This window comes from Anabrus simplex, chromosome 1, assembly GCF_040414725.1.
Source record: "Anabrus simplex isolate iqAnaSimp1 chromosome 1, ASM4041472v1, whole genome shotgun sequence".
Taxonomy (NCBI): domain Eukaryota; kingdom Metazoa; phylum Arthropoda; class Insecta; order Orthoptera; family Tettigoniidae; genus Anabrus; species Anabrus simplex.
Window position 1 is genome coordinate 639,746,364 of NC_090265.1, and position 25,244 is coordinate 639,771,607.

The 25,244-nt window shown below is 39.2% G+C and overlaps 1 protein-coding gene across 1 annotated transcript in view; it reads left to right on the forward strand.

The window, feature by feature from the left end:
* LOC136884538 (uncharacterized) overlaps positions 1-24,268 on the forward strand; it is a 399,078-nt gene extending 374,810 nt beyond the window's left edge. Inside the window, exons 14-15 of the mRNA XM_067156823.2 lie at positions 1,841-1,951; positions 23,650-24,268. Coding sequence (XP_067012924.2) covers positions 1,841-1,951; positions 23,650-24,053 — 515 coding nt within the window. The 3' untranslated portion in view covers positions 24,054-24,268. The remainder of the gene's footprint in view (positions 1-1,840; positions 1,952-23,649) is intronic.
* The last annotated feature ends 976 nt before the right edge of the window (positions 24,269-25,244 follow it).

Here is a 25,244-nt window from a genome sequence, read left to right on the forward strand (position 1 = left end):
GGATGGATCAGATTTGGAAGGACATTAGAGAAGCTAGATTGGATGTGGTGGAAGTAATGGAGCAGAAAAATTGGAAGGACAGAAAGGAGTGGGGGAAGCTTGTTAACCACACCTGGGCGACTGGAGTGGGACATTGATGATGATGATGATGATGATGAGTAAAGATGTAAAGAGAGGTAAGAACCCAATTAGAGTATAGTTCCAGTGTATGGGACCCACACTATGATAACTTGATACAAGATCTGGAAAAGATCCAAAGAAAAGCAGTATGATTTGTTATGGGTGATTTCTGACAAAGGGGTAGTGTTATGAAAATGTTGCAAACTTTGCTCTGGGAAGACTTTGGAATTAGCAGACGAGCTGCTCAAGTAAGCCGTATACTCCAGGTCATGAGTGGAGAGATGGTGTGGAGTGACATTAGTAGACTAAAAAGCTTGAGAGTAGCTTTTAAAAGTAGGAAAGATAGTATGATAATAAAGTTGAAATTCAGGAGGACAGATTAGGGTGAATTTTCATGTATAGGAAGGAGAATTAGGGAAGGGAATAATCAAGAGAAATATTTGATAAATTTCCAAGTTCATTGAAATCATTTAAGAAAAACTAGGTAAACAATAATTGATAGGGAATCTGCTACCTGGGTGACATACGGGATATACAGTTACTTTCCAGTATCATGTCCTGTGTATCCATTACACTGTAGTAACAGGTTGGAGTAGTAGAATATAAAAGTAGCATAATATTAGTTGCAGGTCAATGTTTGGGAGGATCAGTCACTATACCTGCTGCCTCTTGCAGCCACTAGCCTTACCTTAATCAACATGTGCAGGACGTCCCATAGATGTTTTGGTGTGTGGAGTTGAAGCAAAAAATTTGTAGGAACAAACTGTACACAATTTCTTCAATCTCTCTGATTTTTCCACTATGTTAAAGGTTCGTTCTGTACTGTATGGTGATACATTACTTTGGATATCAGAAATTGTGTGCACAGCGGGTGCCAAAACACCTCACTGATGAACACAAGACGAAACGAATGGGCAGTGTGTTGGCCTTTTTCACACGATAAGGAAGGTGACAATGTTTTAAACCACATGGTTACAGGAGACAAGACATGGGTATTCCACATCACTCCTGAATCAAAGCAGGAAGCCTTGGAGTGGAAGCATTCGATGAATGAAGAAGAAATTCAAACTGACAACAACCCAGAAGGTCATGTGTATGATTTTCTGGGTGCAAAGCTTACATCTGTGCGCCCCTAACCACAGTTATCTGAGACAGACAGGATGTTTTGATTATTGAATTTTTGTCTCAGAAGGCAACAATCTGCAAAGATGGCTACGGTGTGATGCTAGGAAATCTGCGTTGTTTGATTGAGAACAAAAGGTGTGGAATGCTTTCCTCCTTAAGCATCTTTCTTCACAGGAATGCCAGACCACAGACAGCCAATCTAACCCAGGACCTCATCGCATTATTTTGTTGGGAACAGTGGCAGCACCCTAGAGTCTGCATTTGATGCCAAGTTATTTCCTAATTTTCCTTCACTTGAAGAAGTTTCTTGGTGGCAAGTGTTTTGGCAGTTGTGATGATGATCTCATAGAAAGAGTACAGACATGGCTTTCATCACAGGCATTGTCATTCTATGGTGAAGGTTTACAAAAATTGGTCTTAATATTGGTGGTGACTGTGTGGAGAAGTAGTTTAAGTTGTGTAGAATTGAAAGTGAAGTGTTTTAAAAATAATGCTCTGTTTGAAAAGAAAGATGTCTGTAATTAAGAAAATGTGATTTTGTGTATTCATAAGAACTATTAAATTGTAATGATCTGTTTTCTTTGTATATTTTTAGGTTGTGAGAATGTGAATCTTCGAGCTAGCAGTAATAATGGCACCACTCCTCTCATTGATGCAATTGAGAATGAAAGAGTGGAAATTTGTAGATTACTTATTGCATGTGGAGGTAAGTGATGTAATGAGAAGGTCTGGAAGGACCTATTATTTAACACTTTAATGGAACCACCAGTCTGTGAGACCGGGAGTAAATTTGATATTGCTGCAATGGCCGACCTGTTTGGTCAAGGCCACTCTTCCGTGCAGTACCTTGGCCCCTGCTCAGCCCCCTTCTCCAAATGCTTGTCAGGAGCAACATATGGATAGATAAGATCACGCTTACCAGATAGCTCTTGTAATATGCAGTTAGTGTTCATTATATAAACGCTTTACTATAGTGTCTGTTGTGGAGTGATTAAATTTTAAATATCAACAAGTTAAAAAGGTCTCTCTGCAAAAGTCACACATGCATAGTTCATTATATCAATGCTTTACTATAGTGTCTGTCATGGAGTGATTAAATTTTAAATATCAACAAGTTAAAAAGGTCTCTCTGCAGAAGCCACACATGCATAGTTGTTCTTTTTTGGTGTAAGAATTAACAGTAAAACTATGTGAGAACTATTTATATGAGTATGAGAGATATCTATTACTCTATTTTAAAAAAACCTCAATATTTTCATGAATGATCATTTAAATGGAAAGTTTCAGAGATTGTAATTTACATTTTCTGTAATTGAAGATTGGAAATGTCAAACGTTCTAAGTGCCAGTTTTTGAAAAATTAGTTTTATTTCACAAATATGTTCTATGTGCTCAGGAGTATATACCTAGCTGGGTTCCAAGAGCCAATACACGGAGTAAGTAGTTCAAAGAATTTGTTACAGGTAGGGCTGTTCTAAGAGCCATGCTGTACTGCCATCTCTTGTTCCAAGTGCCGTGCTCCTTTTTACAAGTGTTTTGTTCTGTGTGTTGAGAGCGGGAAATTGCATGTGGTTAGAAAGTACCTTAATAAATGGAATAAAACATTGTTTATAATGGAAGGAGAAAAGTTGAGATTGGAAAATGTAAAACATAACTGGAGAAAAGAACAAACGAATATCCTTTTCCATGTACTTCCAATGGAGTCAAGTGACTTCTTTGATTTTAAGAATATAGCTGATAGTCTGTTAATGTTACATAAGTGCAACATATCAAAATGCACAATGCTTAAAGTATCTCAGTCTCATCCATCTCAAATAACTATTAAAATCACTTACTCAGAATTAGAAGCATGGAAGATTATGAATGTTTTAAGGAGAGGAAAATCAGTGGTTGATATACAGCAAGCTGAGCTTCATCTGAAAGATCAACCCCCTTTATCAGTTGAAAAAAAGAAGGACCTCTCGACAATGTTGCCATTCCTTCCTCAAGAGCACAGAGAGTTTTATGAGACATTACTTTCAACCCCTGTTTAAAAACTGAAAAACTGGCAGTTGTCAGGAGAGAATGTGAAGATTGATAGGCATTTTTTAAAAATAAAATACATTTTTGAACCTTTCTCCTTAATAAGATGCAGTATTTTGTGTATAATACAATTACATAATATGTTCCTGCTAATCATTTATGTTATTGCTATTATTATATCCTTCTAAAACCTTAAATAAAGTGTAACAACAGGTTGAGTGGCACTTGTAACTGACTCGATCATCATGTGGCACATAGAACGTTCTTGTCGTTAGTGCTTTGTTTCTCCTACATTGTATTTTTGGCAAAGTTTTCTAGTACAAAAGAATTCTGTAGTAGGAAACTGCCTACATATGTATTTTTGATGGAATAAATTAAATGCAAACAGAGATAGACAGTTTTGTCCTTCTGTAAAATTTAGAACATGGCACTTAGAACGTTTGACATTTCCACTCTTCAATTATATTTTAATTTTAAATATTTGTACATAATATATAAACAGATTTTAAAAAAACATTTTAAATATATAATTTAACGATCTCGGAGACTGGATGGCTCTGATAACGTCCACAAGAGGGATGGCTCCATTGCAGTGTGAAGTATTATTGTGTTGTATTTATGCAAGCAGACCCGGCCAACAGCTGGAAACTGTAGGTGATGATGATGATTGTATTTATGCTTCTTTTGTCGAGTTAATACATTCCAGTTTCCATGCTAGAATTCGTGCAATTAGTATAGAAGTCCTACTTGTAATTACCTAGCAACCGGCAGAATTTTTAATAAATACCTATGCTGCTGGGCCAATTGGATCCCCATGGCAGCTAAAGTGTAAAAGTAGATGCTCAAAATGATGTCTCTCTGCCCTCTAACACGTTTGGCACCTCCTAAATGAGTTTGTATGCCACCTTCTGAATGGGTTTGTAGACACTCGCTGAATCTCAGCCTTTGAGATTTCGGTATCACTTCCCAAATGTTCTCCTGAAGTTCTTCACTCAGGTGAATCCATACTACCTCATTATTAAGGCTCAGATAATTAGATACTTTCCTTTTTTATTTATTTACATATTTTTGCCATTTTTATAATTAAATACATAGTCTGGCATATTTATTCATAAGTATATATTTCCAATATTCGGCGGTATATTCTACTTCTTAGTCGTCTCCTGCCCACATTTTCAGTCCTTGCCAATTTTAGCAATTGTCTTATCTGTTTTGTCAGTGCACCCTAGTCTCTATTTTCTATTTCAAGACAGGAATAATTATTGCCTATCACTAACCCAATCGCGTCAGGTTTAATGGTCCCACACGCTCACTTAGAAATCGCATTTAAATTGTCATCAGCACGAGTAAGCCACCTGGTCAGAACTATTGGGCACCGCTCTGAAATAAATGCTATAAATGGAACAGCAACTCGAATTTTCACGCACAGTTTTCACTGAAGCATTCAAAGTAAATCTACTCAACAACAATGATATTAGAACAAAGATTTTATATGATAAGTCTCAAAACATTTGGGTATATGTAGAGGCACTTCATTCTACTCAATGTATCTTGAAAAATTGGGGTCTTACACATTTATCTCTGCTCCAGTATACTTGGATGCAAGGCTTATGAACATGGGACATCAGAATGCAGAGGGTAAAGTAGACCTTAATTTCATCCTCATTAGTGTCAAACCACCTATCATCCTTTTTTCCTTGTGGGTCCTATAATTATTCCATTTGTAATATTTTATTGGTGGTTATATCATATGCATGTGTTTCCAAATTTTGAATATGGCTGAAGATGACCTAATGTAGTAAGGTCGAAACTAGTACCAATAATATAAGATATGATATTAATCTAATGTTATTGAATAGGTGGATCTTTTCTCTACCCTTTGATAGTAATTGTTCCATAGCGTAGATATTTGTTTCCCGCAGTGTGGGAAAAGACATATCCATAACCCTCAAGAATGCAGACAACTCCCATACATAATTATCTAAATATTTGTCTTCTCAGTTCTACTGATATCCCTGTAGACCATGTAAAGTAATAAATAATTGGTTGGTTATCTCGTATTACTAACCCACACCCAGTCACTGTTTTTGGTTTCGTACGCGGGGCTTTAGGTACGATTTCATTGTCAGTCGTATCAGATTAAATATCACTTTCACTTCAAATCTCTTCTTCTGTGTTATCATAATTGCCATCACTGTCCTCTGAATCTAAAACACTTTCAATTAACTCAGCAATAGCATTGCTGTCAGTTGCTTATACTATGCCCTGAACCATGGCTAAGAGAATGACTGACACCTGATGAAATGTTTGTGCTTTCAGAGGCTATAATTAAGCAATAAATAACGGTGCAAGTTCTTAGAAGGACAGCTGTAAACAGTCCACATTCCTGTTCTATTCATAGAAGTTTGCAAAAGGGAAACCCTTGCAGGAGTGATCAAAATATATGCTAGTACATACAACTCGGCGCGGCGCGTGAATGCCTCGTCATTTGAGTTTAAGACCTGGCCATTGTTTGTGTGTGATCATCATGTCAAATGAGTTGAGTGGGTTAAGGAGAGCAGAGGGCTGGAGCTGTCAGTCTCATTAAGCCTATTTTTCCCCTCCACTAGTCTATGCCTTAACAGGAAATTTTTACCTGAAATTACAGTGGTTTGGCAAACTTGTAAGACATAGACTGATAGTGTGGAGTTCTGATATCAAGGAATAAGATACCTCCCAATACATCTCAAAAGTGTGGAGTGTGTTACTCAGAATTTTTTTATTTTCAGGAGTTTAGACACATTTTAAAAACTAATGGAACTGTATTACTATATTTAGCAACATTTGTGAGAAACCTGTCGCTGCTGACATGCGTTCACAAGTTATACAACATATTACAGCTAAACATGTGAAATGTGCATCGATAAAGAAGCTGACATGTAGTTTGCTTCTCAAAATGCAGGATGTGCGACTTGCTCCAACAAAATACCAATTCTCACAAGATATTTGTCTTGCACTTCTTACGCCTATATGCCCTTCCAGCATCCAGTGCTACCTGAAATGTTAGAGAAGTGTGTCAAACTTCTTGTTCCTGATGAATCAACACAGTATGGGTTACAACAGACAAGGCGACTGACACTACTGGCCATTATGTAGCCAACGGCATAGTTAGTGTGTTAAAATGCAATCTATCACCATCATTTTCACTAATAACAGTTCATCTTGAGAAAACTAACAGTCATACACTAGCTAAAGCTTTAATGGTATGGCATCCGATATGATAAGTGCATCTATTAATTACAGACACTGCACCTTACATGGTTAAAGTATGCTAAGGGTTGAATGTTCGGTATGGCAAGATGTCATTTAATTTGTTTAGCACACAGTATGCAGTGTTCCTGAAACAGTAACAAATATTGTTTTCCAAATGTGAACAGAGTAATAGCGTCAGTAAGTGGTGGTGGTGATTATTGTTTCAAGAGGAAGTTCACCTAGGCAACCATCTTCTGTATAACACTGATCAGAGAGAAAAAAATTGCAGGGATCCGACACCTCGAAGAATGAAGGTACCAGCCGATGAAAGACAAGGGACAATGAAGGGTGTGGAAATTAGACTCCCTACCCCTTGGAACCTAATAGCATCGGGGCTGGAAAAGAACAAGAGTTGACCAAAGGAGGTCAGTTAGGATATATGAAAGTGAGGAGCCTGGCACAAATAAGTGGAAGCAATGCCAGGACTCAGCTAAAGGGCGCCTTGGTCGCCAACCCATGCTCCTAAGTTGAGAGCCCCTGTGGCCCCTGTCAGTTGCCTCTTGCAACAGGCAGGGCCTACTGTGGGTGTTATTCTATCGTAGCATCAGTAAAAAGTGTTCATTAAAGCACTCAGTTGTGTGAGTTTATTCTTTCTTTCTTTCTTTCTTTATTCGTGTCAGGAGGATCAACCTTACTTACAGATATTTAAAAAAAAACATGATATCTACATTCCTACTATACAAATATACAGGTCTATTATACAGTCACAGTATTAAAAAAACAACATGATATTTACATTCCTATTATACAAATATTTGCCACTACCTCCACAACCAGCATCCAGCGATGTGGTATTATGTGGACAATTTTGAGGTTATAAAGTCAGCTCTCAAAAAGCTAGTGCGTTAGTGAGTTTTCAGAAGCTGTGTGTGAAGGGAGTTCAAGGAGACTTGGTACAGATTAAATCTTTGATTTCTTAAGTTCCAGAATCGTAAAACTTGAAAAGTAAAATGTGTTTCATCAGATCGGCAGGACATTCTTGAAATCTGTGAGGAGCTTGAGAACTCTCCTAGGGAACCTGGGAAACAAGTTCTGTCAGAAAGGAAAGTATGGTAAGCGTCAGCCTATTGAGAGGAAAGTATGGCTGACAGAACATTATTTTACACTGTGGACTGGTTCATTCAGGCAGCTGGACGTTTCATCAATATTTTCAAGTAACTGGGATTATAATTATAGTACAAATTGAAGAGCATATTTTGGATTCTTAATCAGATATTTTCCACTTTTTAAGCATGTAAATGAATGCATATTTCTGAAAAGTTAAGCACGTAATTGTCCAAGCCCTACCCAATACTAGAGATGTGTGCATCACAACCACAAACTGTGATTTAGTCACTGATACCAAACAGTAGCAATCACAATATGTGACTGATGGAGCGGAATATTTGTGATCTACAATTTTTCCATCCTGTCCTACGAATGGCTGTAGAGAATGCAGTAAATTGATTTAAAATATCATTTTATATTAAAGGGGTGCCGAATGCCAATTTAGGCATATAAGGTGAACTGTTTCAAAGTATCTGTGGACATTCTCATAGCTACAAACTCTTATGGCAGCATTACGAACTGTTATTCTGTGACACTGTTGTGATCATGTGATATAGTGCCATGCACAAGAGTTAACTTAACTCAGCTGAGAGCCTGGGACTACTACCGATCCGCCAATTGCAGTCGATCTTCTGGCTTAGCTGCGATTGCTACCATGCAGCCAATCATCATCATCATTATCAGTTTACAGCTCCAGTTTCCCGGGTACTTTTGATAAGCGTCTTCCACTCTCCTCTATTCATGTATGTCTTGTTATTTGACATCATCTAGTGTCCTTCCCTTGATTGCAATATCGGTCGTGATCACGTCTCTCCAACGGGTACTAGGTCTTCCAACCCTCCGTTTTCCATCTACCTCTCTTTCCAGCTGTTTTTGGGCTGTCCTTGTAGGTTCCATTCTCTTCATATGTCCGAACCACTGCAGTCGTGACGTTCTGACTCTGTTTAGCAGACGTGACTTGATTCCAGCTTCTCTCTTCACCACTTCATTTCTTAACTCATCCATCTTGGTTCTCTGGATGGTTGACCTCAAAAATTTCATCTTTGATGCCGGAAGTCTTCATGAGTCTTTCTTTGTGAGGGTACATGTTTCGATACCATAAGTCAAGATTGGTATGAAGCAACTGTTGAACATGTTTAGTTTTGCTTTCTTTGGGATCTTTTCATCCCAGAGGAGGGTTCTTACTTGTTGGTAGAAGTTGGAACTCTTATGCACCCTGTTGGTGATTTCTTTGGTGAGTAGGTTATCCTTTGAAACTATGCTAGCCAGGTATGGGAAATTGTCTACACTCTTCACTTGGTGGTCGGTCATTTCTGTTCACTGTCATAACAGCAGTCTTCGTCTCGCTGATCTTGAGGTTAAATTCCTGGAATTTTGCTATCCACTTGTTGAGTTTTTATTATTTTCATTATTAACAAATGCATCGCAAATGGGAAATATCCCAGTGGCAATGGTCACTTACTGTAGTGTAATAATAAAGTAAAGTTAACATAATTACCCAACAGCAAACAAACAAACAAACAAACAAACAACAAGAGTACAACAAGCAAATCCATGGAAAGAAAATATTACAAGAAATACTGTACTACTAGTTTAACAATATAAATCCAGTATCATCATATACAAATTCACACACAACTTAAGTATTTCCAGTGCTTAACACTATGGCTTACAATACTATAGGTTGAAATAAGTGATAATAAAGCGAACGTAAACCATAATTACCCTACAGCTACAACAACAACAACAAGAGTACAAAAGGCAATTGCATGGAAAGAAAATATGACCAGAAATACTACTAGTTTAACTTTCTGTACAATTTCGCACACAACTTCAGTATTTCCAGTACTTAACACTACGGCTTACAATACTGTAAGTTACTAGCTGAACACTACAAGTGATAATAAAGTTAAAAACATAACTACCCAACAACTACAACATCACGAGTACAAAAAAGCAATTCCATGGGAAAAAAAATTACAAGAAATACTACTAGTTTAACATTCTAAATCCAGCATCATCATCATATGTGTGCATGCATAAGAAAAGGGACCACCTCACGGTCAACAGTTCATGAAATAATTGTAAAAAACCACTCAAGGGAGTAAAATGTTGAATTTCTTTTTTGATACCTATATATGCCCACCACAGTAGTGCAGGTCTATATGCCCACTAGCTCAGCAGATGATGAGGATGATATTTTTTTGACATTTTTGACATGCTCTATTGGTGAAAAATATCTAATTCCCTCCATGGGAATTTAGAATTTTCCATTCGGAATTGCTAGGCGGGCAATAATTCCATTGTGGAGATGTATCTCCCGTATGCAGTTATCAGACTGTGCCTCTTATAAGGGCTTCTGATAAGTTCACCTGCATACACCCCAGCGTCAGTGGGTAGGGTCTGACACATCCCACTCTGATGAGTCTAGTGTCAGACCTAAGGCGAAACGCTGGTTAATAGAGCAAACGCCTGAAAAGCCTTACATCTGATATGTTTTTGACATTTTTGGCTAAATTTGCCGAGAAGAAGAGATAGAATGATAGGACACGTCTTAAGACACCCAGGACTTGTTCAGTTGGTTTCTGAAGGAAGTGTAGGTGGTAAGAACTGTAGGGGTAGACCAAGGTATGAATATGACAAGCAGATGTAGGATGCAACAGTTACATAGAAATGAAAATGTTAGCACAGGATAGGGAGGCATGGCGAGCTGCATCAAACAAGTCTATAGACTGATGACTCAAACAACAACCACAACATATTGTAACAGTAAATGTGGTACTTCGGTAGACATGAGACGCAGGGCGTGTACCATTCGTTGAAGTGCGTACAGAGAGAGAGGGTTTGTTTAGAAATAAATCTTAAAATTTTTCCTCTGAGTTTATTAAAAAAATTCAAAGTCATGTCACCTCTGTACAGCAGATACAGTAGAAAATGTTCCTCGTCCTAGGGCTGGCGATGTCCTTGGATTCCGGCAGCTCCTCCTTTTCCCATACCAGTGAACCACCATTCCTCCCCCGATGGAAGTTCTGGAAGATCCATTCGACGTCTTGAAGATCCATACGGTGCTGATGAAGGGCGTTGAGGTAGTCCTCGTGAACGATGAACGTGAATGAACATCGTTAAGCCTTGGGGCGAGTTAATGTAAAGACTGCTTCTGCACAGATGAGAGTAAAGTTTATCAATGGTTTTAACAAGGTCCCAACACAAAAAAAAAAAATGTATCTTTGAAAGTTTATCACACGGTGAAATGTCACTAAATTTTATCCCGTGTTAAATGAAAAGAAGGCCACTAAACTCGAATGAGCATGTAAGTTTAATACTCATAAAATAAAAGTCCACTCGAAACTTATCGTCAAAATTTAACAGTCACTTGAAGTTTGTGGCACTTGGCATAATGTAAAGTAATGCCGCACGACTTAGTTCTTAGTTTGAAGCACTGTTCAACGTAATTTAATTGGATTAGAAAATAAAGATGTTTCACTTGTGAATTCGAACTCATTCACGTATTGATAATAACATGAAATTAAAAGACGAAATTAATCATGTATTGACAGTCCTCGGTTCGACTGTTCGTAAAATCGAAATGCACAACTGAATGTTCGTAGAATTGAAATGTGCTGTTTAGTAGAATTGAAATGCACAGTTCACACATGCACAGTTTACAGTTCATGGCCTACAAATATTTACACAGTTCATGAAATGGCAAATTAGTGACGTAGTCATGCTTGCAATCGAGTAAATCTGGATTAAAACACTGTCTCATAAACTTGAAGTATTTAGTACTCTGTTAGGAGCAAACTGTTCTAAGTCCTGTCCATAACATTAAACTTGTTTAGTAAAATTGAAATGCACAGTTCACACATGCACAATTTATATCACGTCCCGTCGGAGTAAAAGTTTATCACTCACAGTATAAAGAAATCCGTACAAGTCCATATTCGACGCGATTGGGTTAAAGTCCACGGACTTGGAGATTGATAGCTGCTTTACGCTAGATCACGGTCCTCGCGAACCGACTGTATGAACTCCACTGCCTAGCGTGCACATACACACTCTGGCCACACACTCAGGCCACACACTGCTCTGCTGAGCGAAGCGGTACTGTATTTATATCTGATCCGGGCCTTCACATCTCGTTCCATAACTTCATCGCCTCATGTCAGATTTACGTGAAACTCTGCAGGAACGTAGATAAGGGATCGGGTTACACGATGATGTTGTTAAATTTGTTTAATTATTATTGTGGGGAAAGTTATTACCCATAGAAACTCGAAGAACATTCCACATCAGTCTAGGCCCTGTGTCGCGGCAAGGCATGCTGTGACGTCACCCGCTCTCTACGTCACACGCACACAGCTGTTGCTCGCCGTCCAGTCAGTCTTTCGTAGCCGACCCAGAGCGTAACGCGTAAGTTTTTTTAAGATTTCTATTACGGGGACTTAGTTTTGTACCGCCGTTACCGGTACAATATATTGCTTGGACTGCCATCTACTTGCTGCATGAATGTGAAAGCCCTCTGACAATAATTGGTGCTAAAACATGAGTTTTATTTAATACTTAGAAAAGGGACCACTTTTTGCATCATAAGCGAGGCTCCACACACTTGCTCGCGCTCATAGCTGTGTGAGCATAAGATGACTGAGCTATCTTATGATGAATAAACCCGAGCTGGGCAATGTAATAAGTTTCATAAACATCCTGTCTGCTCCAAACATTTCCGATATCGATGCATTCTTACAGTGTATTTCGTACTATGGAGAAGTGTGCGATGAATGCATTAGTACGAAACCAGCCAATGATGACAGCTACTAAGAGAAATAATTATGACAGGAAAGAAACTTTCTATCACTTCAGAGGGCAGGAGGTGTGTCAGTCATTCTTTCAATTTGTCGGTTGTGGCTCTAAGAGGCTAAAAAAAATTAAAGGAATAATTCAAGAAACAGCCTAAAAATTCACCAAAACGTATTAAAGACTTCTCAGATAAAATCTAATTCTTTTGATGATCGTAAACATACAGTCGACCTTATGAAAAATTCCAGTGAACACAATGCACTTGTCATGCCAGGCCGGATCCCTACAAATCGAAGAAGTGATCTTGTGCTTCTTCCAACCAGCATGTCTAAGAAGTACGTTCATACATTATACTCCAGCTGTAAATCATTAGAGAGAGTTCCTGTATCACTCTCGTCCTGGTATCCCATCTGGCATACATTTTGCAGTAATATAGTAGTTCAGAAACCAAAGACTGATCTTTGTATGACTTGTAGATGCCATTAAACTGTAATACGGAAACTGTCAATTATGGATGAGGAGGAAAAAATAAATCTGATGGAGAAGGCTATACTATATGTTAATCACGTCCAAGCAGAGCAGACTGCTTATAAAAACACCCTAGACAATTGTAGACAAGGGATTAGACAACTGGAAACTCCATTGTCTCTTGGGTCACATAGCTGTAACATATACAAAGGCACAATGCATTATAGTTTTGATTTTGCACAACAGGTGCACTTACCGTACGATCCGCAACAAGTTGGACCCATTTTCTTTCTTATAGGCCACAAAGTTGGTCTCTTTGGTGTAGCATGTGAACCACTTAACAAATTTGTTTTGTACAGTACTCCAGAAGCTTGTATTGCAGGTAAAGGTGTAAATACTCTCTTATCTCTTGTACATCACTTCTTGGAAAAATTTTCAGTAGGTGAGGAGTATTTAGAATTCCATGCTGATAACTGTGTTGGGCAAAATAAAAGTGGTGGTGGTGTGATTATTGTTTTAAGAGGAAGTACAACTGGGCAACCATCCTCTATATAACACTAATCAGAGAGAAAAAATGGAAGGGATCCAACACTCCAAAAAATGAAGGTATCGGCCAAAGGAAGACAAGGGTCATAAAGGGCGTGAAAATGAAAGGCTCCCTAAGCCTCCGTACGTAATACCGTCGGGGTCGGAAAAGAACAAGAGTAGACCAAGGGAGGTCAATAAGGATAGATGAAAGTGAGGAGCCAGCACAAGTGGAAGCAATGCCAGGACTCGGCTAAGGGACCCGTGGTCACCAACCCACGCTCCAAATTAACATCTTAATGAGATAGCTCATGTGGAGAGTTATGACAGGAAAGAACAGCAGTTGAAAAGTTTCATTTTTGCCAGTGGAACACACAAAATTTCAACCCGATTTGTATTTTGGTTGTTTCAAGAGAGCATTCCAGAAAAATGAAAGTGAAATTATTGAAGATGTAATTAATGTTGCCTGTAAAAGTTGTCAGGTTTCTAGCTCTATTATTCCTGTCGCTGTTGGCACAGAATCTGGAAATGTGACTATTCCTACTTATGACTGGCAAAACAAGTTCCGTGCTGGAATGAAAAACATTCCGCAAATAACCCAGATACATCACTTTGTGTATATGAAAGAGCACCCTGGTGCAGTATTGACAAAGAAATCCATAGTTTCTGATGAAGTACCCTACACCATCCTTCCAGATGATCCACCGCCTGGCTTCAGTGACCTTCTGCAAGTCATCAAACCTCAAGGAATTAGCATCCATAGACAGATGTATCTCCATGACAAAAATAGTCCCTTCATATCAGAAGATAAGAAAGATATACTATGTCCTGCTGTAACATCTTTCCCTGCTCCAATAATGCCGCCACCAACCACCTCAAGTGAAAATCTTACGGAGCCGGCTTCTTTTTCTCCTCCTCTGCCAATAATTACACCATCATCGTAAGGCTCAGAAGAGAAAACCACCAACTCCTAGAAAATTCTCCCCAAAGAAGAGATCTCGACCCACCTGCAGCTACTGTGGAGAGGCAGGACATCGGGACCAGACAGTGAAAGAGCATATAATATGCCCAAAATGCAGGCTCCAGCATAAATAACTGATATTCCTGTCTTATGCTGGCTATGATTAACGATCGTTAAGGAATGTGAAAATTTTTGTAAAGTACAGTAGTGTTGCAATTAGTTGTCTTCAATGACCTTCTGCAAGTCGTAAAACTTCAGAGACTTAGAATTGATAGATAGATCTCCACGAAAAATTAGACCGTAATTAATATCTGTTGGTAATTTTTGTTAAAAAAATTCTATGTCTGAATATCGGTGAACATGAAAATGTAAACGCCAGCATAGTTCCTTTCCTCATATCCAACACTTTACACCTCTGCAATTTCCAAATACACGCAGGTTACTAACATATGGTGCAAGTAGGAGCAAAAGATCTTTCTAGGTCGACACCCCGAACAAATATCAAAAAATTAAAATTTTAAGAAAGCCAGCGTGCCATTCCAGCTGATGAGTCCAAATGGCACGTCTGGACGAAACTCTGCATTATGCACACGGCCTAACCACCCAAAAGCTGGTTCTATTGCTGTGATTTTAAAAGTTATTTGTCACTAAGTAACCACATTTTTAAACAGCTCTACTGAAAAGTTGTGAAATCTTATGTTGTAAGATTACATGCTAATTTAAGGTCTTAATTTCTTTTGGAGGCATTCAGTTCAGTTACATGATATTAGTTACATATTATGTAACACGACAGTACCCAATGTTCTCCCTAAGACCTTTCTAATGGCACACCGCCCAACTATCATAACTTAGATATCTGCTAGTTACATAATATTTCGAGTTGCTTTACGCTGCATCGGCACAGATAAGTCTTATGGCGGTGATGGGATAGGAAAGTGCTAGAAGCGGGAAGAAAGCAGCTGTGGCCTTAATTAAGGTACAGCCTCAGCATATATGTGGTGTGAAAATGGGAAACCATCTTCAGTTCTGCCGACAGTGGGGTTCGAACCCACTATTTCCCGAACGCAGGCTGACAGCTGCGCGCTCCTAACTCGCTCAGTTTACGTAATATTAATACATATTTCAATCATTGAAAACCCACAACCTGTTTTGCAGTCAGTGACCCGGTCAGGGATGGAATGAAGCCTAATCTTGCGGCGAGGATAGGAATTGTGCTGGCTGCTGAAGCCTGTCGCACTTCTATGGGGCCATGATAAATGACTGACAGATGAAATGAAGTGATAGTGGAAAGTGTTGCTGGAATGAAAGATGACAGGGAAAACCGGAGTACCCGGAGAAAAACCTGTCCCGCCTCCGCTTTGTCCAGCACAAATTGCACATGGAGTGAACCACGGAACCTAGCGGTGAGAGGTCGACGCATTGCCGCCTGAGCCGTGGAAGCTACACATATTTCAGTCATTATGAACTGTTTATTTATATGATAAATCTTCGTTATTGTCAGCATAATTGCTTGAGTTACATTGGAATTAAGCTTATCATGTAGTGTTGTGCACGAGCGGTGTCTGGATTAGCGTGGAATCGCATGCGAGCACTGGATTTGGCGGGACGTAACAAACGCGTCTGGCTTTCCACAGCAACCAAGTGATTATGAACGAGCAGTAGAACACTAGAAGTTCAAACTACTCTGTTACATTTTCTACGTGATTTTTGCAGTTAATATTTACCTGTCTAAGTTGAAATTTTATCATATTTATTTTTTACTCAATATTCCCCGCCCGACTACTCATTCCTGCCACCCAGCTAACAAAAGTTTCTGGGGAGAACACTGAGTACCTTTATCTCAATACCCAACATGTGGTCCTTTTTCATATGCACGCACACATATACAATCTCATACACAACTTAATTATTTGCAGTACTTAACACTATGGCTTACAAAACTATAGGTTGAGCTTACTACTAGCTTAACGTTACAAGTTATCATAAAGTAAGGTTAAAACATAATTCAACAACAACAACAACAACAACTGGATTACAACAAGCAATTCCATGGGGGGAAATTTTTTTTACGAGAAATATTACTAGTTTAACAGTCTAAATCCAGCATCATTGCATAAAATTTTATACACAGCTTAAGTATTTCCAGTGCTCAACACTACGCCTTACAATACTATAGATTGAGCTTACTACTAGCATAACATTACAATGATGATAAAGTAATGTTAACCTGTAGAGTAGGGCTCGCTTCAGGTGACGCGGCTGGAGCGAGGCCGCTGGTGGGCGCGCGTCGTGTGAAGCGTGGAAGGTTTTTATTTTTTATCTCCGTTACGAAACAAGCAGTAGGTTTGAAACTTTCTCCGTATGTTCTGAGAGGTGCTGCCATCTGACAAATTTTTTCACCTTCGTGTATCTAAGCAGGTCTCGTCTGGGAATCCCCTTGTTTTCTGCTACATAGCTGCAGAGCGCAAGAACAACCAATGTGGCGCTTAGCGAGAAGCTCCGTCAGTGTGTTGCGTGGAGCGTAGTATTACGTGTCTCGGTGTGAATGTTCTCAGCTCGCATAAGTTGTTTTGTTGGTATATAAATATCTCTTGTGATTTATTGTTTTAATTCTACATGTAGCATTTCCTATTTGTTGTGAACATGTCCAAAAGATTTGTAGATCTTCCAAGTGATGATATACGGGATATTCTCGAACTCAGTGAGGAAGATAGTTGCAGTGATTCTAGTTTAGGTAGTAATGGTGAAACTATCCCGCTATTAGATGCTCCAAGCATGAGTGCTTCTGTCGGAGTAGGCCTGCTGCTTAGATGTCGTGGACAGGTGTCGAGTTCGAGCTCTGATGAGAGTAGCAAGTTAGAAAGTGAGAGCGATTTGCCTCCTACTCCGTCTAATGACTGGGATGTAAGGGGATGTAGGAGAACCAGATTTTCAGCTACATACCAAAGTGGAATTCAGGGCAAATTTTAAATAAAAAAGAACCGGACGTAATATTTGAGCATTTCGTTGACAATGAACTGTGCAAACTTATTGCAGAGCAAACTAATCTGTTCGCTCAGCAGTCAATACAAGCTATGGTTCATTCCACGTTAAGAAAACAGTATTGCTCTTATAACAACAGGGTTGCCATATCGAACGGCTCTGCGCAACACTATTACGGTGTAACGGCGGCATATACATTTGTGAAATTCAATATTTAACTTCAAGATAACAAGCGGAATGAACTAAGTTGAAATTTTTTTGTATGAAGTAAAGGGGACGGTGAGTAGAATCCGAGGTTAACTACGGCACATAAGAAACCTTAGCATTGAAGTGTGAGGTGAACCGGCGGAGAAAATATACAAATAATATTTTTTATGGGCTCGAAGGGTGAATGGTGCATTTAATTGCATTTAATAAATTTCCCCAGGCGGGTGAGTGGCTCAGACTGTTGAGGCGATGGCCTTCTGACTCCAACCAGGCAGGTTTGATCCAGGCTCAGTCTGGTGGTATTTGAAGATGCTCAAATACGTTAGCCCCGTATAGGTAGATTTATTGGCACGTAAAAGAACTCTTGCGGGACTAAATTCCGGCACCTCAGCATTTCCAAAATCCGTAAAAGTAGTTAATGGGACGTAAAGCAGCAATTATTATTAAAGAACAACTAAATAACAAAAGCAAGCACAAACAAAACACATGGCAAATTTTTGTAACGGTACAAGTTATGCCATGACTTTTCACTGTACACCACAGCATCAAAATCTTCAGTAACAACTTCTGTACAGTACGAAAATAACAGAACACACACACATACTATGCAATATACAACCAAAGTAAAATATCTGCCATTAGACAACAACTTTATGGTACTCACCGAATGTTACTTCCTTGCCGCTGCAGACTGAAGTCCTCTATCAGTCTGAATCGGACGGATTCACTGCCGTCAGCAATGATGAAGGGCTCCATTTCGTCCTGGATCAAATCAGATTTCCACATGTCCGCTTCAATATTTTTCACGTGTTTCACGTAGTTCGCCCAGTTTTCAGTAGACACGTGTAAGAAACCTTCATCGATGAGTCTTTCCATCTCCCTTGTTTTGAACATGGTGGTGTTCATAGCAACATAGTGCTTCACTTGCGCCCAAACAAGTTCAATAGGATTCAGCTCACAATGGTATGGTGGTAAACGAAGAACCATGACACCACTTTCTCTTGCCATTTCATCGATTCTGTGGCGATCGTATTTCCATCGCACACTGTTTACGAGGGCCATCAAGTCTGTTTTCAGCATGTTTTCATCATACACTACACCATGTTCTCAAAGCCATGACCGCAGGTTCTTTTTTTTCCATGCCTTCGTAGGCAGAGCTTCTTTCTTGCGGCTATGATTGGAGGCATTGTCAAGAACAATAACAGAGTTTGGCGGCAGGTTCGGTAGTAGACGTTCTTTAAAATACTCCTCATAACAATCACCATCCATTTCATCGTGAGCATCTGCGGTATTCTTCTTGCACTGAAACACGTACTTCGCCCCTGGCACGAACCCATTCTCGTTACCGGCTTGAACTAACGTGAACCGTGGACCACGACCTGTAGGAGACTTCAGACTGCAAGATAGTCCTGACAGAAAAGCATCCCGTGGAGTTGAAATGGTCTTATCTTTCCATTCTTTCCCAACAGTGTGCCCTGTGTTAACCCACGACTCATCAGTGTAAAATATGTTCCTTCCCTCGTCTCGATATTTCTTAACTGTTGACAGATTCTTGTGATGCCAAGATACAATGTCCTCTCTTTCCGTCAAACGAGCTGAATTTCCTTTCCTTTCGTACTGGAAACCCATGTCTCTCAACACACGATACAAAGTTGTTCTTTTGAACTCGGGAAGGTCTTTATCATTCTTCACAGACTGTAGGACTTGCTGCAAGGTTGGAGGTTGGTTTTTAAGGGAAAACTCGTGCACCTTACGCCTTACACCACTGCGAACAAAATCATTGAACTTGACTGACCTGCTGTCTTTCCGTGGTGCTTTACGTTCTCTTGTTTTAATCGGAGAAGCCAAAGGTCCTGTAGTGGCTGCTGATCGCACTTTATAAACAGTCCTCTCAGAAATGCCTGTTGCTTCAGCAGTTTCTTTAACCACCCAGCTGAGACTTTTATCTGGATTCCTTCGAGAAAGATAATTAAGTACGTTAAGCACAGTTTGCTTTTGTTTCTTCCTCAGTACCTCTCCCTGTTTATTTTTATGGACGTTCTCACCCATAACGCAAATAAATCACTATTAATGTTAAAAGAAAGAAATCACACACGTAGGCTAATCACATAACACTCACTCAAAATAATACGATTAGGCCTCTACACTGATATAAAGGCTGAAAGACACATGCAACAAATAAATACCGTAAATGACATCTCTACAAAAGAAATCACGGTGTTAATGTTAAAAGAAAGAGATCGCACAAATAGGCACACAAGACAAGTACGCACTGATTTACAGCCTAAAAACACACATGCAATAAAGAACTTAACTACAGAAGTGATCTGCCCGCGGTTCACAGATGCTTGAACCAGAGCAACATAGAAGGCAAATGAAGCAAGGCAATGAAGCGGTGGCTGTTCCCGCCATTGTACTTCCTCCCTACGAATGTATTTATAAAAAATAAAGTGTTATATAGTTATTTTAATATCTCACGGGCAAAAATGCCTCATCCTTTTTATCTATTTTTCATAATACATTAAAAAGTACGGTATACTATCCCTTAATCACGAGAAATTATGGGTGTCTCAGAGGGGGTATGTTCACTCGTTGTAGGTCCGTAAGAGCAATACTGTTTTCTTAACGTGGAATGAGCCATAGTATAGGAACAGCTAAAATGAAAGGAAGAAGCAGGGAGAGGGATTGGGTTCCTACTAATAAGAAAGAAATAAAACTTTTATTTGGGATCTTTCTTCTTCAGGGTATAATTCAAAAGCCAAAGCTATCCCATTATTTTTCACGTAATAAATTGTTTGCAATGCCCGTGTTTTACGAGATCATATCCAAGAAACGTTTTTTCCTTCTGAAATTTTTACATTTCTCAGATAATGAGGCTTACGATCGGCAAGTATCCCCAAAACTCTACAAAGTGAAGCCAGTTTTAGACATTCTTGTATCAAAATTTAAAACTTCCTATTTGCCAGATGATCGTCTTATCATTTGACGAAAGTTTACTCCTTTGGAAAGGTTGCTTGGGGTGGAAAATGTACATTCCAAAGAAGAAAGCTCGTTTCGCGATGGAATCTTTTAAATTACGTGAGGCTAAAACACGATGTGTGTGGAATATCCTGTCGTACACAGGCAAGGAAACTGAGGTAGTAAATGAGGTTTGTGGGGTAAATATTTCTCAGTATACCAAGCCCTCGAAAGTTGTGTTTGCTCTAGCCAAACCTCTTCTAAATAAGGGATACCTCACAGCTCTAGATAATTATTACAGTAGCCCGGAACTCTTCGATCAGCTCAATGATTTTCGGACAGACGCTGTCGGTACTGTAAAATCTAACAGAAAAAATCTTCCGAAGGACATCATGGGGAAAAAGTTGGAAAAAAAGGGGAGGTGGCTATTGCCTATAAAACCAAACCCATGGCCTTGAAGTGAAAAGACATGAGAGATGTCTGCATGCTGAGTAGTATTCGTGACACGGAAATGCGCACTGTTCTAAACAAGAAAGGAGAAACCAAAGAGAAGCCGGTCGTATGTCCTCTTCCTATTTTATCGAATCAGGCATCTCATTCATGAAAAGTATGAAAAGAATTGGCCCAATAACGCTACCCTGAGCCACACCAGACGTAACACTTATTGGAGAAGGTAGCGTTTCTCCCACGCACACCCTCTGAGGTCTTCCATTGAGGAGTTCTCGTATCCATTTCACAACTCTGATATCAATGCCCTTTCATGCTAACTTGTTAAGGAGGATGTCATGTCGCACGAGATCAAATGCCTTAGCAAAATCAATTACTATTGCATCAATCCTTGACACACTGTCGAGCTTATCCAATATATCTTGACATACGGAACAGAGCTGAATTTCTCAGGAGAAGCCTCCCCTAAAACCATGCTTCCCCTTAAATATAATTCCAGAAGAGTCCCATTTTAACCTCAAATAGTCTACTATTAATTGCTCCATTGTTTACATACGATTGATGTCAAACTTACCGGTCCGTGGGTATTCAAGTCGCTCTTGTCACCCCCTTTGTGAATAGGAACTACAATGGCCGATTTCCAATCTTTTGGATCCTTCTTGTTGTTCACAAATATATTAAAGATTCTTGTTAAATATGGTAGGATCGCTTCACCCCTGAGTTAAAGTACCTCTCCGGAAATAGAATCTGGCCCACAAGATTTACTTCTTCTGAGTTTAGAAAGACCTATATGCAATAATGAAGCTTTAATTTGGAAATCATTATTAGTTTTTGGAAAATTGTTCCTGAATAACTGTGCTGCCAGATTAAAAACCTTTCCGTAGTGCTTATTTAATGCTTCCGCTTTATCTATATCTGTTGTTGCCAATAAATCCTTTCCTATACAAAGAGAAGGAACTGACTTGTTCTCTCCCTTCAGTCTTCGTATATATTTTTAGAAAAGGGTTCTATGAATTTCAATTTTCTTTGAGGATATTGTCAAGATATTTCTTTTCTGTTAGCAAAAGCTTCACCAAACTTCTTTACTCTGCTTTGCACACATCGTTATTTCTTTTGTTCGTACGCTCTCCTAGTCTTACGTTTAAGCTTCCCTTAAGTTCCCTTAAATTTGTATAGAAAAACAGCAACATGCTAGAGTGTGTAGTATGGTGAGCTTATCCTGTGTTAACAGATATTGTCTGTTTTTCGTTTGGTTAAGAACAAACCCGGTAGAGTGGAGTTCTTCATTATAGTATATACGTATTCCTATTTGGAAGACTCGCACCAAGAAATCTGCAACTGAATTGAAACCGGCTCTCCTCATTAGATGAATACCTCGCATAGGACTTTAAAAGCACATTATTTCAGTGACAGCATTTGAGCAACTGTGTTAAAAAAATTCATACAGAAAGTACACTGCGAAAATAAATGTGTTAACAATAGAGCAATGGCAACAACACTTAACTCGTCAACAAAACGACTTCAAAATATTTCCATTTCATCACCACACTTATCTGTAGGTAACTCTGCTACCATGGCTGCAAATGGTTATAACTGTCATTGTACCTCACTTTAAAATAAAGGCCGCCGGGCTGAGTAGCTGAGATGGTTGAGGCGGTGGCCCTCTGACCCCAACTTGGCAGGTTCCATCCAGGCTCAGTCTGGTGGTATTTGAAGGTGCTCAGATATGTCAGCCTCGCGTTGGTAGATTTACTGCCACATAAAAGAACATCTGTGGGATAAAAATTCCGGCACCTTGGCGTCTCCGAAAACCATGAAAGTAGTTAGTGGGGCGTAAAAATGAATAACATCATTAACAAAATAAATACCCTTTTAAGCTTCACAGAACTTAATCATGATCTGATGAAGGTGGTGGTGGCAGAGGTATTGTACTGCTGTGTAAGGATGTGGTAACTTCCTACACACCCTAACCATTGCTTCACTATTTTTGTGTTTCTTTTCTGTGGTTAACTTTCCCAAAAATTTGCTCTGCAATTGTTATGGAAAAATGAATATCCATATCCTGTTTCTAGTCATTCGACTGGGTCAGGAATGGAATGAATGAAGCCCCCATCTAGTGGCGAGGATAGGAATTGTGCTGGCTGCTGAAGCCTGTCGCACTCCTCTGAGGCAATGATTAATGACTGACAGATGAAATGATATTGGAGAGTGTTACTGGAATGAAAGATGGCAGGGAAAACCAGAGTACCCAGAGAAAAACCTGTCCTGCCTCCGCTTTGTCCAGCACAAAATTTGCGTGGAGTGACTGGGATCTGAACCATGGAACCCAGCGGTGAGAGACCACCTGAGCCACGGAGGCTCAAATTGTTATGGACCTTTCCTAAATCAATTAAGGTTCTTTCCCGATGCCTTACTGTAGTCATAATAAAAATGGACTCTACTGTTGATGTTCTGCTTTTGAAACTTAATTCTCTCTTTTATTAAAATGTTCATACTTTGTCTAATTCAATTTATATTCTCCCCAAATATGTTGCATGTTTCTTGTGATATAGTAATAACTTCAAAGAATATATTTTCTTTTTTCTTTCCTTTTTCATTTTTATTATTTACTATTTTTACTTGCAAATCCTAACAGTTGTTGCCTTGCCTTTCTCCTAGCAAGATGCATGTAAAGTTACACATATTTTCTCATTTTATTTCCAGGTCAAGACTTGTTACAGGACAAAAAGGATGGAAAATCGCCTATAGAAATCGCCCGTATGTTTTGCCCAAAAAATGAAGCAATTTTACAGATCCTTGAGTCTGCACATAGCCAGTCCAATATTTTTCGTCATCTGTCAACTCCTGAAGTTAAAAAGATTGCTGCCATTTTACCTGTAATGATTTCATCTTACATTGAATTCCGACACACCTCGGGTATCGAATTTAAGTTAAGTTATCCATCTCGTTCTCCAACAGTCTCGACAAATGAGTTTATGAATGTAGATTTATTGGAAGTTAAGAAGGACCTGGTTGAATTTAGAGAATTGAGACGCAGTATTGTAAATCTGTATAAAAATAATGAGGACTGTATGTTCTTAAGAAATGTTCATGCTTTGTTTTTATGATTAAACAGGGGCAGAATGTAGATACTCAATAAACTGGATAGGAAAATATAAGTGGGTGAAATGACTTGCTCAAGCAAAAATGCAGTTGACCAACACATAATACAATGCCTATTCAAAAATAACCTATCTTTGAAAATAATTCTTTATGGGGCCTATCTGCAGCCTAGTTAATTTTGTCTCTTTTGAAGTACTTCCTATTCTCTTTTAATACAATGATCCCAACACTGTTTACTCATAGAGAAGCAGTCATCATGGACGATTCGGAGGATCACACACATTTCTGCCTGCATTTTCAGTTTGAGGAATAGAAAATAAGTTTAGGTCGGGTGAATAAGTTCATGTTATCAATAATTCATGAATAAACAGCTATGTGTGAGCTGGCACATCTGTTTTTGGTAATGGTTTAACATCGCACTGACCCATTGAAGATTTTTGGCAATGCAAGGATGGGAAAGGGTAGGATTGGGGAGGAAGCAGTCATGACCTTAATTAAGGTATAGCCCTAGCATTTGCCTGGTGTGAAAATGGGAAACCATCGAAAACCATCTTCAGGGCTCCCGACGGTGGTATTTGAACCCACCATCTCTCAAATACAAGCTCACAGCTATACAATCCCAACCGCACGGCCAACTCGCTCGGTAGCTGGCACATTTCCATGGTGGAGGCTCTTTGAGTTGTTTCTCCACAAATCTGGTTTTTTTCTTCTGATGTTTTATCTCAAATGTCTGAGATCTTTGAATTAATATCAGCACTTCACCATTTGACCCACAGGTAGGAGGAATTCATGGTGCACAGTGCTCTAGTTGGTTATGCAGTTTGGGTCACTTAGCTGTGAACTTGTATTTAGGAGATGGTTGGTTTGAGCTCCACTGTCGGTAGTCCTGAAGATGATTTTCTGTGGTTTCCCATTTTCACATTACACAAATGCTGGGGCTGTACCTTTATTAAGACTACTGACGCTACCTTCCCATTCCTAACTCTATCCTCTCCCATATCACCATAAGGCCAATCTGCATAAACAAAATAGCCCAACACCCTGATGTCAAAAGAGACCATCAACAACACGGTTTTACTGATGTGCTGAGCTTTCTTTGTCTTGGAAAAAAATTTCCTCATGAATATGGGTCTCCATAAAAGTTCTACCCATTTTGAAGCAGAAGCGAATATTGATACACTGTTGGTAATATTCAG